This window comes from Mauremys mutica, chromosome 2 (genome assembly GCF_020497125.1).
Source record: "Mauremys mutica isolate MM-2020 ecotype Southern chromosome 2, ASM2049712v1, whole genome shotgun sequence".
NCBI lineage: Eukaryota > Metazoa > Chordata > Testudines > Geoemydidae > Mauremys > Mauremys mutica.
In genome coordinates this window covers 138,014,467-138,026,619 of record NC_059073.1, presented here as the reverse complement: position 1 = coordinate 138,026,619, position 12,153 = coordinate 138,014,467, and the positions used below count along the sequence as shown (strand labels likewise).

Sequence of the window (12,153 nt, the reverse complement as noted above, 5' to 3'; positions counted from 1 at the left end):
GGAATAATACTGTTTGGCTCCAATTGCTTCATAAATCTTTCCAAATTGCTTTTCTTGGGCAATAAGAGGATAATGAGACTGAGTTATTATTGGAGCTACTGAAGCTCTCCAAGGACGCAATTCCTGTTACAAAACAGACTGCAGGGAAAAAAAACCCAGTGTAAACAGTTTAGAGAGGTTGAACGGAAAAAAAAAAAAAGTTAAAAGCCGGATCATTATCTGTCTATAAGGGCTTTATACTGCCTCCTATCAGTGCAGTATCTGAGTGCCTTCCATGTAAAAGTCAATAGCAGTGAATTCTCTTGAGGATTTCAGGGCACCTTTCACTTTTTAGAGTATATGCTTTCCCTAGGGTAGGGGCTTTGTTTTTGGATTTGGGGGTGGATAAGGGTAGAGGGCTGGAAGGAGAAGTCAGTGTTGTGAATGTCATGCTTATGGGGGGAAGGGGACAGTGATATGCGGGGACCACCTGCAAATACATCAGATTAAACATCCAGTGCCAGTTCCTCAGCTTATGTAAATCAGCATCATTCCACTGAAGGCAATGGAACAATACTGATTTACACCAACTGACAGTGGCGGATTAAGAGTTAGCAGAACCCGTGTGCAGCTTCGTTCCCCCCACCCCAGGACCCAGCCAAGAAAAAACAAACACACTCTCTTCTCCCTCCCCCCCACCCACCATTTTTCTTTCTTTCTTTCCTTCCTTCATCCTCCTCCTATAATTATAAGTAATGGGAAGCAAATGAAAATAAAGGGAGGCACCTTGATTGGGGCAGGGGGTTGGCGTGTGGGAGGAGGTGCTGGGGGCAGGCTCTGGGAGTAAGTTTGGGTGCTAGGTACGGGCTCTGGGCTGGGGCAGGGGGTTGGGTGTGGGAGGAGGGGTGAGGGCTCTGGAAGGAAGTTTGGGTACTGGGTGCAGGCTCGGGCTGGAGCAGGAGGTTGGGGTGCAGGACAGGGGCAGCGTTTACCTTCGGCAATGCAGTTCCCAAAGCGACCGGCGCACACACCCCTCTGGCAGTGGCTCCTAGGCAGGGGGTCCGGGGGGGGGTGTCTGTGCACCACTGCCCACAGGCTCTGCCCCTGCACCTCCCATTGGCCACAGTTCCCAGCCAATGGGAGCTGCAGAGTCGGCCCTTGGGGCGGGGGCAGCGCATGGAGACACACCTCCCTCCCAGGGGCTGCAGACACATGCCGGCCATTTCCAGGAGCAAAGTGGCATGGAAGGAGGCAGAGCGGACAGGGAGCCGTCTCAGCCCTGCTGCTGGCACTTGTCTGTGCGCCCCTTGGGGAGAGGGGGGCAGTGTGTCTCCATGTGCTGCCAGGGGCAGAGGCAGCATGCGGAGCCGCCTCGCACCCCTCCGCTAGGGGGGCACAGAGACGTGCCAGCAGCCGGTCACTTCTGGGAGCAGTGTGAGGCTACAGGCCACGGCATACAAGCAGCCTGCCTGAGTCTGCTGCACCACTGGCTGGGACTCGGGGGCAGGTTGTCAGATATTTGTCCTGCATTTTGAGGGGGGATGTTTTTGGGGACCCCGTGCCACCGCATGGTTTGTTTAATGGTAAATCCATTCCTGCCAACTGAGGATCTAGACCTATCTAGACCTTAGGGCAAATTTTGTTCTCAAAGAAGCGCTTCCCATGGAAGTCAACAGAAGCCAAAGCAGAATTTTACTCCATCATCTATGATGGTTTTACATAAATATTCCTGTAACATTTGCTACCTACCAGGACTGAATGGGCCCGATCACTGGGCTAACTCCAGTGAAGTTAAGGACATTACAGGGGGGGGATTAATTTGATTCTGTGAATTTAACTAAAGATTCGCTCCCCACAATACTCAACTCCTCCCTGTATTTGGGGTCAAATCATGTAATGGCCAAAAACTAATTGTGAGCAAACACCAAACTGACAAGAGAGAGAAGGGGTCGTATATTTGCCTCTTAAATAACAGAGGCTCGAATGAGGGCTTGCAAGTACACAAAGAGATACAGTATCCCAGGAGAATAGCAGGGGCGGCTTCCCACTGAGAAAGGAAAGACATACAGCTCTTTTCTCCATTCTGACCACTACTGGCTGCCTTACAGGTCTATCTCCAGATATTCCTGCATGCATGAAAAATGGTTACTGTCAGTCAGAGTTAAGGGCTATGACTTGATGCAAGAGTCCCCACCATCCCCGCACCACAGGTATGTGACAACGTGCAAACGCTCATGGATCCTATCTCTGCCACCATCTTCATAACCTGAGCACCTGAGCTCAGATCCGTTCCTTTAAAAAAAAAGGGGGGGGGCAGGAGCTGTTCAATAACCACAGTGAATCAGGACCTCAGTTTTATTTCTGATCCAAAAGATTCTATCATGTTAACACTGCCCACAGAAAAATAGCATCATTATTAAAACACCTATAAAAAAGGCCTAAATATCTTTAATACCAAAACTACTATAAATAAGTATTATAAACAATGTGAATTACTTTCCACCCTACAACCAGCACCACCTTCTACCCCTAACACTGACACCCAGGCCTGCCCTAAAAACCCTCCTCCCAAGCAGAGGGAGAGATGCCAGAGATTACACAAAGTCCACTAGGGACTTTGCTATTGATTAAAAACGAGGAGTCCGGTGGCCCCTTAAAAATGAACAGATTTATTTGGGCATAAGCTTTTGTGGGTAAAAAACCCCACTTCTTCAAATGCAGGGTTTTTACCCACAAAAGCTTATGTCGAAATAAATCTGTTCGTTTTTATGGTGCCACTGGACTGCTGGTTGTTTTTGTGGATACAGACTAACACAGCTTCTCAGCCTTCCAGTCAACAGGAAATATCAGCACTTCTATACCGAGGTGATGGGCAGCAATATAAAGCCTTATGATTTCGAGAGAGAGACTTTGCAAGTCCCCATGGACACAGCATGCCAGGAGCAGCAAGGCATGGCAGTTTCCCTTGGCACTGCGAACATACCAAGGAGGAATCTCACTGCTCAGGAGCGGTGGAAGCCCAGGAAGCTCTCCAAGGGCGTTCACTGCTGCCCGGGGCTCCAATCAGACCCAGGAGGCTTGGCTGGCTGGCTTATAAATGCAAAGCAGGGAGTGTTGCAAAGTGAAAGTGCCTGTGGGCTTCTCCCTGGTGGACTTGCGGGGAGGGAGATGAGCTCCCGGGCACCCCTTCCAGGAAGGCAGGAGGGACAGGGCAGCACAGAGCCCCCTGAAGGCAAGAGCCACCCCGGGGCCCCGCAGCAGCACCCAGCGGGGAGGAGCCTTCCCCGGGGCTCGCTGCCCCACTCCTCCAAGCCGCTCACGTCCTTCCTCATCCAAGACATTCTGCGGGACGGTGCCGACCGCGGAGCTGCGGGGAAAGGGAGGAAGAGCCGGGGATGCTGCGGTGCCTCTAGCCCGGAGCCTGCGCTGGACGGTGCAAGCTCCGCTCCCCGGGAGCCAGCTGGGAAACCCCTCCCTGAAGGGGTCCCCCTGCCACCCCCGGAGCAGCCCGGAGAGCCAGCCGCAGGTAAGCAGCTGCTCAGCCCCCGGCCCCACGCGCACCTGGCTCTGCAAGACTTTCCCCACGCACGTGGCGCCCCACTTGCACGGCTGTAAATCACGGGTCCCGCTCCTAGTCAGCAGAGACCCTGCAGCCTAAACCAGGAGCAGCTCCCCTGCCTTTGAGCGCTCAACTGAAACCCAAGCGCTCTGTTCCCAGGGTGCCGGGGGGGGGGGGGGAACACCTCCAAATCAGGCGGAAGTGGCGCATAAGTGGGGTCTCGGCAAGGGAAAAGCAATAGAAATAGCCACTGTCTGCACAGATTTATTTCCTTCCCCCACCCCGCCCAGAGGAGCTCAGGTCCTATTTAGGCACCTCAAGAAGTAGGGGTTGCAAATTTGCCCCTGAGCATTTTTTGAAAGACATATGACCCTGCATGAATCTATGGGAGAGCCCCCTCTAATCAAGCAGCCAGAAACAAGATCCCCCCCTTAGTGCCACAGCTGCATGTTTAAAGAGCTCCTGGAAGCTCCCTTTATTTTTATTCTGGCCTGGTAAATTTGCTGCATTCACCATCACTGATTACTTCTTTAATCTAACAGGAGGTTTTAAAATCCCATTTGTTAAGTAGAAGCTCTTTGTGACAAGGACTGGCTTTTGGTTCTGTGTCTGTCCAGCACCTACCACAAGGGGGGCCTGGCCCATGATTGAGGCTCCACAGGAAAAAAAATGCTTTAAAGGGCATCTTATTGTTAATGCATCTGCTGCTGAGTCATTTTTAAGGTGGTGCATTTCTGGGACCTGTGTATTTCCAGGTTGGGGCAGCCAAACACAAAACGTTGCAAATCACTTGGCGCTTCCTTTAAAGAATGGTGACATTTAAATATCAACAAGTTTCTCTAGCATGCACCTGCATGATGGTGGGAGGGGGTAAGAAAAAGAAGCTGCTACACATTTTTGAAAATTGTTGATGTTGGGGAAGCACTGGAAACCACTGCACACTCCAGGGAATGCTCAAGTGTCTCTCCATCATGTTTTTTATATACAAGAAGGGGGAATCAAACACAGGTAAGCTCTTTGGGGGAAGGGACTGATCTATTTTATGTCTGTACAGCACCTACCACAGTCCGGGCCCAATCCTGATTGGGATATTCAGGAACTACTATAATATTAATAAAAGACACTTTAATCAATCACTTTCATGTTAAAAGGGATCTTTCCAGGTGAAGTTGACCCTGAAGTTCAAAGTTTTCACAAAAGCAAAGATCAAGAGAAATGTTTCAATGAACTTTCTTTTGTTTTGTTTGTTTTTTAAAGTGGGGGGAAGTGGGGGTGGGATTCCCTTGGAAATTTACTTTAAAAAAATATCCCTTAAATTGAGCCAGATCCTCAGCTGGTGTAAATCTGCACAACTCCACTGACTTCAGCAGAGCTAAATTAATTTGTACCAGATAAGGAATGGCCTATTGTTTCCATCCCAAACATTTCAACATGGGAAACTGACCTATTTCCATTGTCCATGCTGAATGAAATAATTAAAAAAATAAAAAGCAACAAACTGCATAAAAAGTGACAAGATCATTTGTTTTTAAGGTTCTTTCAGTTTTAGTAATTGTAGGGGTCATTTAGCACCACAAGAGGAGGGCATTGCTGTTATTTTTAACCCGATGCTGTCTCTTAAAGAAATCTTTCAGACTGGGGGTTTTAGTTATGGAGAGCTTGATCCTGGAGCACTCCCAGCTCCCACTGTCTTCGATCAGCCCCGATCCAGACAGGTGCTGAGCACCCACAGATCTGAAGTGACAGAATGATTCTTCTGGAAATAAGATGAAGGCGATATGTCTGGTTGCTACCTCTGAGCTGTGATGGCCATCAACAATGCCCTAATTCCTTCACTCTGCTCTCCTGTCACATTAAAACCAGCATGTACTAGTGCGTCTTTCACGTGGCAGGTATCCTCTTTATCCCACTAAACTTGCTCAGCAATGCCACAGCAAAAAAGAGCAGCATCAAGGAGACACTTCTGATCTCGTTACCCTGGATATATCAGAAGTTCAGCCTTCTAGCAGTAAAACTCCCACCTGACTGGTAACTTGTGTAGGGATCCAGATCCTGTTCCCATTGATGTGAACTGGAAGCTTTGCCATTCACAGGGATGGGGCAGGACTGAGTCAAGAGCCCAAGTTCTCAAACTTGGGTGCTTTAGGCACTAAGGGACTGATCCTGCTGCCAATTAAAGCAGTGGAGAGTAGCAGTACCTCTATGGAAGTAAGTGGAATGTGTGTGGAAAGAGAACGGGGCCTCTAATTTTATACTGATCCACCTGAATAAGGTTTTTTTAAAGGCTATATCTATCTGGCATCTATCTCATGGCCTGATTTCAATGACAGTAGCAGGTGCTCAGCACCTCTGGAAATCAGACCCACTTTTATGGGTGCCCAGACATACACCTGGGCATCCACCTTTGAAAATGTTGGCCAATGATTACAAATTACTAGGACTGCCATCCCCAAGCATTCAAAACTCAGGAGATGTACCTTAAAACCAAACCAAACCCTATATTATGAGGATGGTGGGGTCTTGTTTTGTTTTTTAAATTTGCTATATAGTTGCCATCTGAGCCTTTGGGGCACACTGACTTCACATTTCCAAACTTTTCTCTGCAACATGAGGGTAGAAACTGACTGACTTTCTTAAAGTGAAAGCTGAGATTCTCACATAAATCACAGGACTCCAGAATCTAGGGCTTTAAGAAAAACACCAACTACTGTAAGACTCACAATAAAATCCCAAGAGTTAGCAACACTTTATTTGTATTACAATAATGCCTAGGAGCCCCAGTCTGGACCCCATAATGGTGACACTCATTGTGAGTACAGAAGAAAAAGGCATTTTCACAACAGAGGAACATATTTTTAAGGGTATTTAGGTGCCTAACTTCCACTTAAATCAATGGGAGTGAGGTGCCTAAATACCTTTAAAAATCTGGCCCAGAGTGAACACTATCAAAATTCAGGGGCAGGGGAGAATTATATACAAAAGCTTTTTGAATTTTTAAGCTCACGTGAACATGTAAAAATGTCTCCAGGATGACAATGGAATTGTGTGCTCTCGGCAAGGCAAATGCCTGAGAACAAGCTGTTCTGTTTTCTTTCTGGTGTCTAACTCCCCTCTTCCTTCCCCCAGAGGCATATACGGAGACCAACCTATCAGACTGTGAAAACCCTCTGAAATCCTCACCGAGCAACCAAAGGACCCCGAAGCAGCAAAAGCGCTCACGGGCAGCCTTCTCCCACACTCAGGTCATTGAGTTAGAAAGGAAGTTCAGTCATCAGAAGTATCTGTCTGCCCCGGAGCGAGCCCACCTGGCGAAGAACCTGAAGCTCACTGAAACCCAGGTGAAAATCTGGTTCCAGAACAGAAGGTACAAAACCAAAAGGAAGCAACTAGCCTCAGAACTCAGTGGACTTGATAAGAACTCAGTTTTCCCAGTCCTTAAAGAGGATGATGTCTCCAGGGCCTCTCTGATTTCTGTGTATAACAGCTACCAGTACTATCCATACCTGTACTACTTGAATGGCTGGAGTCCCTCTTTGTGGTAACTACAGCTAAAGACTTCAATTTTTCCAAAGAGAAGCTCTTTTTATTTTTACTGTTTTGCTTTTTCTAATAATGGGTGGGGGTGGGGTTGGGGTTGAAAAGCACTTCTAACCATATTTTCAGTGATGCCGAGCACCCTGCATGTCCTTTTCCCTTCCAGGGACTTGCAAGGTTCTCGACGCTGCTACAAGTCTAGGATAACATTTTCCAAAGCACCTGATAATAAATGCCATGCTCTTGTTGTATAGCACTTTCCATTGGTAGATCTTACAGTGCTTTAGAAAGGATTACAATCTCCATTCTGCCGATGGGGAAACTGAGGTACGGAGCAATGAAGTGACTTGTCCAAGCCCACCCAGCGGCAGAGCCAGGAACAGAACCCAGGCCCCCGAGTTACAGTCCAGTGCTCTATCCACTACAGTGGATGCCTCTTTCTCACTGAAAAAGTCAATATGATTTGGGGCTTGGCTACACTCGAAACTCCAAAGCGCTGCCGCGGGAGCGCTCCCACGGCAGTGCTTTGAAGTGCGAGCGTGGTCGCGGCGCCAGCTCTCTCCCAGCGCTGCAGGTTCTCCACCTCCCCGTGGGGATTAGCTTACAGCGCTGGCAGCCGCGCGCCCAGCGCGGGGGCACTGTTTACACTGCCGCTTTACAGCGCTGTAACTTGCTGCGCCCAGGGGGGTGTTTTTTCACCCCCCTGAGCGAGAAAGTTGCAGCGCTGTAAAGCGCCAGTGTAGCCAAGGCCTTAGGCACCCATGTGTTTAAGTCTCTTTTCAAAGTGGGACTTAGGTGCTTTGGAAAAAACTTTAGCCCTACGCATGATGTGTGTGTAAAAACTTAGTAATGATGATGGTTTTGCACAGCAATTATCTCGGCGTGTTCATCTAGGCCACTAACTCTGTGACACTACATAGTAGATTTAATATTTAAATATCTGGTCTTCTCAAACAGAACATAGGTGGGGTACTGAATGGAAAAAACATGGAGTCTGCATTTTTTTTTTCATTAAATGGAAACTAAGAGCCATGTGGTCCTAGGGTGAAAAGACAGATATATTAGAACTATGTCAGCCAACATGACTAACCCCATTTAAATATGTGCACCACTGCTCTTTACTGGCTAGAATTAGAACTGCATAACTATGTGTCATAGCACCTATGCTGCTCGTTAAAGTAGAGTCTCCTTTAGCTCAAGTGGTAAAGACCTTTTGGTTTGAAGTAGAAAGTGTGCAGTTCTCTCTCTGCTGTGTCATGAAGTGATGTGTAGCCATGATGCACTGCATAGTAACAAACATGAAATACTAGGCAACAACAGAGTTGTTACCATATGCAATAAATACGGTGGGAAGGATCCTCAGCGGGTGTAAATCGATTATCTGATTCTGAAGGAACCGTGCCAATTTACAGCTGCTCAGGTTCTACAGCCTACACACCCATGCATACCACCACTAACTTAGCAGCACATAACAAACCAGAAGATAGCAAGAAAGTCAGTATCACAACAGATCTGTTTTGCATATCACCGCACTGATGCTGTTTGAACATTAACACATAGGCTATTGAATAGAATAATTCTAAGTTTTCAGCCTTCTTAACAGTTTAAAGAGAAGCAATTATGTTTGTAAAATTAGATGAGACAAAGCAGCCTCGTGCTTTAGAAGAGGCTCACTGGCTCAGTATTGCTGTAAAATGTTCTTATGATCACAGAGTTAAATGATCTTATTGTTGTTAAATCACACTCATCATTTGAACAGACTAACAGAGGTGATTCCTGCTTCCATTTGATACATACTGTACTAGCTTGATGCTGCATGGTGCAGAGCGCCTTCTAATCCTATCTTCTATAGTGGGAAGTGAGAAAACTCAGCACTTTGCAGTGTACAAGAGAAACGTGGGATAAAGCTTTTATGCCTGGTGGTTAGTGAATAGCAATATTTTGACCTCAGTCTGTTCAAAGTAGCAGTGATGGTTTTTAGGAGCAAAGGAAATGCCTGCCAGTACATAAAGTTTGAGGCAACATCTACTGCGGAGAAAAGAAATGTTTTAAAATAGAAATGAAATAAAAATTGGGAGGGGGGGGGAATTATGTTAGATCATTTATCATTTCAGTGGACCAATTTCTCAGCTAGTACAAATCACCAGAGTTCTATTGATGTTATTAGAACTATGGCCGTTAAGCCCTCTGAGCATATGTGGGGTTTTTTAATCTATCCAGTTCTTTATAATGATGCCCCTCATTGCAGTATCTGAGCACCTCCTAAAGAGAATTAAAAACCCCCCAAACCACAAAAAGCCAAAGGCCTAATTTCCCTCCCTTCTCCTCAAGGCAGTTGGAGCTGCATATCGTTGGAGTGATTGCTACCGGACTGGGAATTGTAAACATCTCTTTTCAGAGACAAAAAGAGTGTGGGGAAATGAAGTAATATACTTTATTAGACCAGCTTCTACTGGGGAAAGAGACAAGCTTTCAAGATTACACAGAGCTCGTCTTCAGGTTTGGGGAATTTTTAGAAATCTTATTTTTCATGAAAATATCTTTGAAAATTGATCTTTGTCTCCCTCCTCCCCCCAACACAATAGATCTGCAAACAGCACACTCACAAGTATCCTTACTCAAGCCAGGAGACCTGCAGGTGGCCAGGAGACTCCTATTGTGAGCCAGGATTACTTATGGGAGGAATAGTTTACAGGATCAAACCCATTAAGGTGAACAATTCACCAATGCCACAAATTTATGGTCACTGCCACTGGGTAAATTATTGGAAATACATGAAAGGATAACGGCCTGTTTTCTAACTAGTCGGAATGTAACTTCTAGTATCTCCAGATAACATTTTTCTTCCAGCTTGTTCTTTATTTAGAACCTATTCATTCTGAAAGGATTCAGTCCTTTCTCTCAGTCAGCATTAAGAGTAGAAGGTCATCTCTGGGCTGTTACAATATGTTTCAAACTCAAGCACGCCGCTTATCCACTTTCCAAAAGACGTGATCATACAGTCCTTCGAACAAAAGATTCCTTAAGGCCCTATCCTGAGGCCCTGACTCACTTGAGGAGCCCCACTAACATTAATGGGATAGGATTACTCAAAGGAGAAATAGCTGCGGGAACAAGCACCGAATGCAGAAATCCACAGGCACATTTGGGCCCAAGTGGGCATGACTTGCACCTTGTGCCATTATTGACACCAGTGCAAAATGGGTGCAAAACACTTACCATGCTGATTTGGTAGCTTTACATGCCTATTTTGCACTGGTGCAAAGCTCCTCATTCTCTGTTGCCCTGCATCTTGTGTGGTCATTTAAATCAGTGCAAAGTGGGTGTAAAATGTTGCCTAATCAGAATGATCCGGTCGGATTCTTATCTCACTAACTCCACTGATCTCCATGAACTTACTTCTGATTCACACCAGTGTAAATGTAGTAGTGTCACCTACCTGGTCTGGCTTCAAGCTCTCTGCTGCCTCAGTTTCCCTTCACTTAGTTTCGATTTCCCAACCTCCTCAGGAAGGACTCACGGCCACACTCAAGTCTCTCCCCTGCAAGTAAAATATAGGCAAAATATCAAAAGCAGTTCTTCTGCCCATCCTGTGCTGCAACTCCCATAGAGTTTCCCCTTGCCTCTCTGGGGGGAAAGGAGGACTCACCCTTCCCTTCAGGGCCCACAACACCTCTCCTCAGCAGTTTTCTCAGCCTTTTCATAGGGATCACCTCCCCCTTTCCCAGCTGGATCTGATAACTGAACAGGGCTGGCTAGCCCCAGACACCCTGGCCCTTAAAGGGGATAAAGTATAAGACTGTGCACCATAGAGAGTGGCTCACCCATTTTGCCCAGGTGTAAATGATAGGGCAGTGGGGAATTGGGCCCCATCTGCAGGGCAACAATGGATTTTATCCATTGTTCTTTAGTAGTCATGGCAACTGAACACCCACTTGGATATTTCATCTGTGTCCCAGCTCTTCGGTTGTAACCCATAACAAAACTCTCTCTGAATTGCCCACTCTTTGTATTTTTATCAAATCAGTCCAGTGCAAACAGTTGTTATTTTTGTATATATATTTTGATACTATTTTTCCCAATGTGTGTGCTTTGTACTTTGGAATAAAAATTTAAAGGTCTGTATTAGAAATGGGCCTGTGTGGGGTTTCTGGTTTGGGGGTTTGTTTTTTAAAATCTCCTTTGTGTGTGTTTCAGGTTCATGTATTTGGGGTCAGAATCTGGCTACAGCCAGGCAAACGCACCAGGCCAGGGCATGTGTGCAAACTTGGTATCCCTTACTCCATCCCCTAGTGCACTATTACAAGGAGTAGCAATGGGGCTCGCTCACATGCCATGAATGCAAGGGAGGAAGGCAAGCAGCCAGCACGACTCAACACTCTGAAACAGGAGTGGATCTAGTGGGTTAAGGGTCATGGCTGGGGGCCAGCCCCTGATGCACAACTATAGCGTTTAAAGGCTGCACAGATAGGGCCTGAGGGGAGTCTATCCTCAGAGCCCAATGGGATTTGGATCAGGCTGAAAGGGAGCTCATGCTGCATCCTTAAGATGCCACAGATGCACAGCTCCACCTAAGCATCCCTCACTCTGCCTTTCATAGGTATAATACCTTCACTCACATGGTGCGTCTGTGTCCTATTTCCAGAAACATGACTCCAGCTCGCAAAGCCATAATTTAGCCCTTATTCCTCCAGTACCTTACTCCTATGAGTAGTACTTTCATATGTGAGAAGTCCCACTGAAGTCAACAGGGCTGCCACCAGAACTATAGATTACTCGCATGTGTCACTAGTGCAGGATCAGGCCTAATGTGAGCGGCACACAATCAATGGTCAGGAGCAGCTGGTGCAGCAGTTTTGCAGGTATCAGATCACCCCCCCATCACTATTAAGAGTAGGCTAACACTGAATGCTACCAACATTTCTTACCACCCTACTGTTAAAAGGGCACCGGGTCCAATCCAGCCAGGAATGGCACATCCTGACATGTGCTGAACAGCCTCAATTCTCATTTACTCAGGAGCCACCACACCTTGCAGGAAGGAGAACAATCCCCCCCGCACATTTATTTACTACTCCAGA

At 46.8% G+C, this 12,153-nt stretch overlaps 2 protein-coding genes across 6 annotated transcripts in view; one reads left to right on the top strand and one right to left on the bottom strand.

Moving 5' to 3' along the window:
* SLC25A37 (solute carrier family 25 member 37) overlaps nt 1-12,153 on the bottom strand; it is a 146,596-nt gene that overhangs the window by 68,270 nt on the left and 66,173 nt on the right. For 4 of the 5 annotated variants that reach the window (XR_006576726.1, XR_006576725.1, XR_006576722.1 and 1 more), the window contains exon 2: nt 10,512-10,613. The gene's annotated coding sequence lies outside the window, so the exon portion shown is untranslated. Of the gene's footprint in view, nt 1-10,511; nt 10,614-10,721; nt 10,923-12,153 lie in introns of those variants that run through there. The other variant, XR_006576724.1, reaches the window with a different exon arrangement.
* Nucleotides 2,902-7,649, top strand: NKX3-1 (NK3 homeobox 1). The gene is made up of 2 exons (XM_045004109.1): nt 2,902-3,505; nt 6,665-7,649. Exons 1-2 carry the CDS (start codon nt 2,902-2,904, stop codon nt 7,078-7,080), a joined length of 1,020 nt encoding a protein of 339 aa, XP_044860044.1. The 3' UTR covers nt 7,081-7,649.

Coding starts and splice junctions, on each gene's coding strand:
- NKX3-1 (XM_045004109.1), top strand. CDS start 2,902: ATGGACACAGCATGCCAGGAGCAGCAAGGCATGGCAGTTTCCCTTGGC. Junction 3,506..6,664: donor GCCCGGAGAGCCAGCCGCAG/GTAAGCAGCTGC, acceptor TCCTTCCCCCAG/AGGCATATACGGAGACCAAC.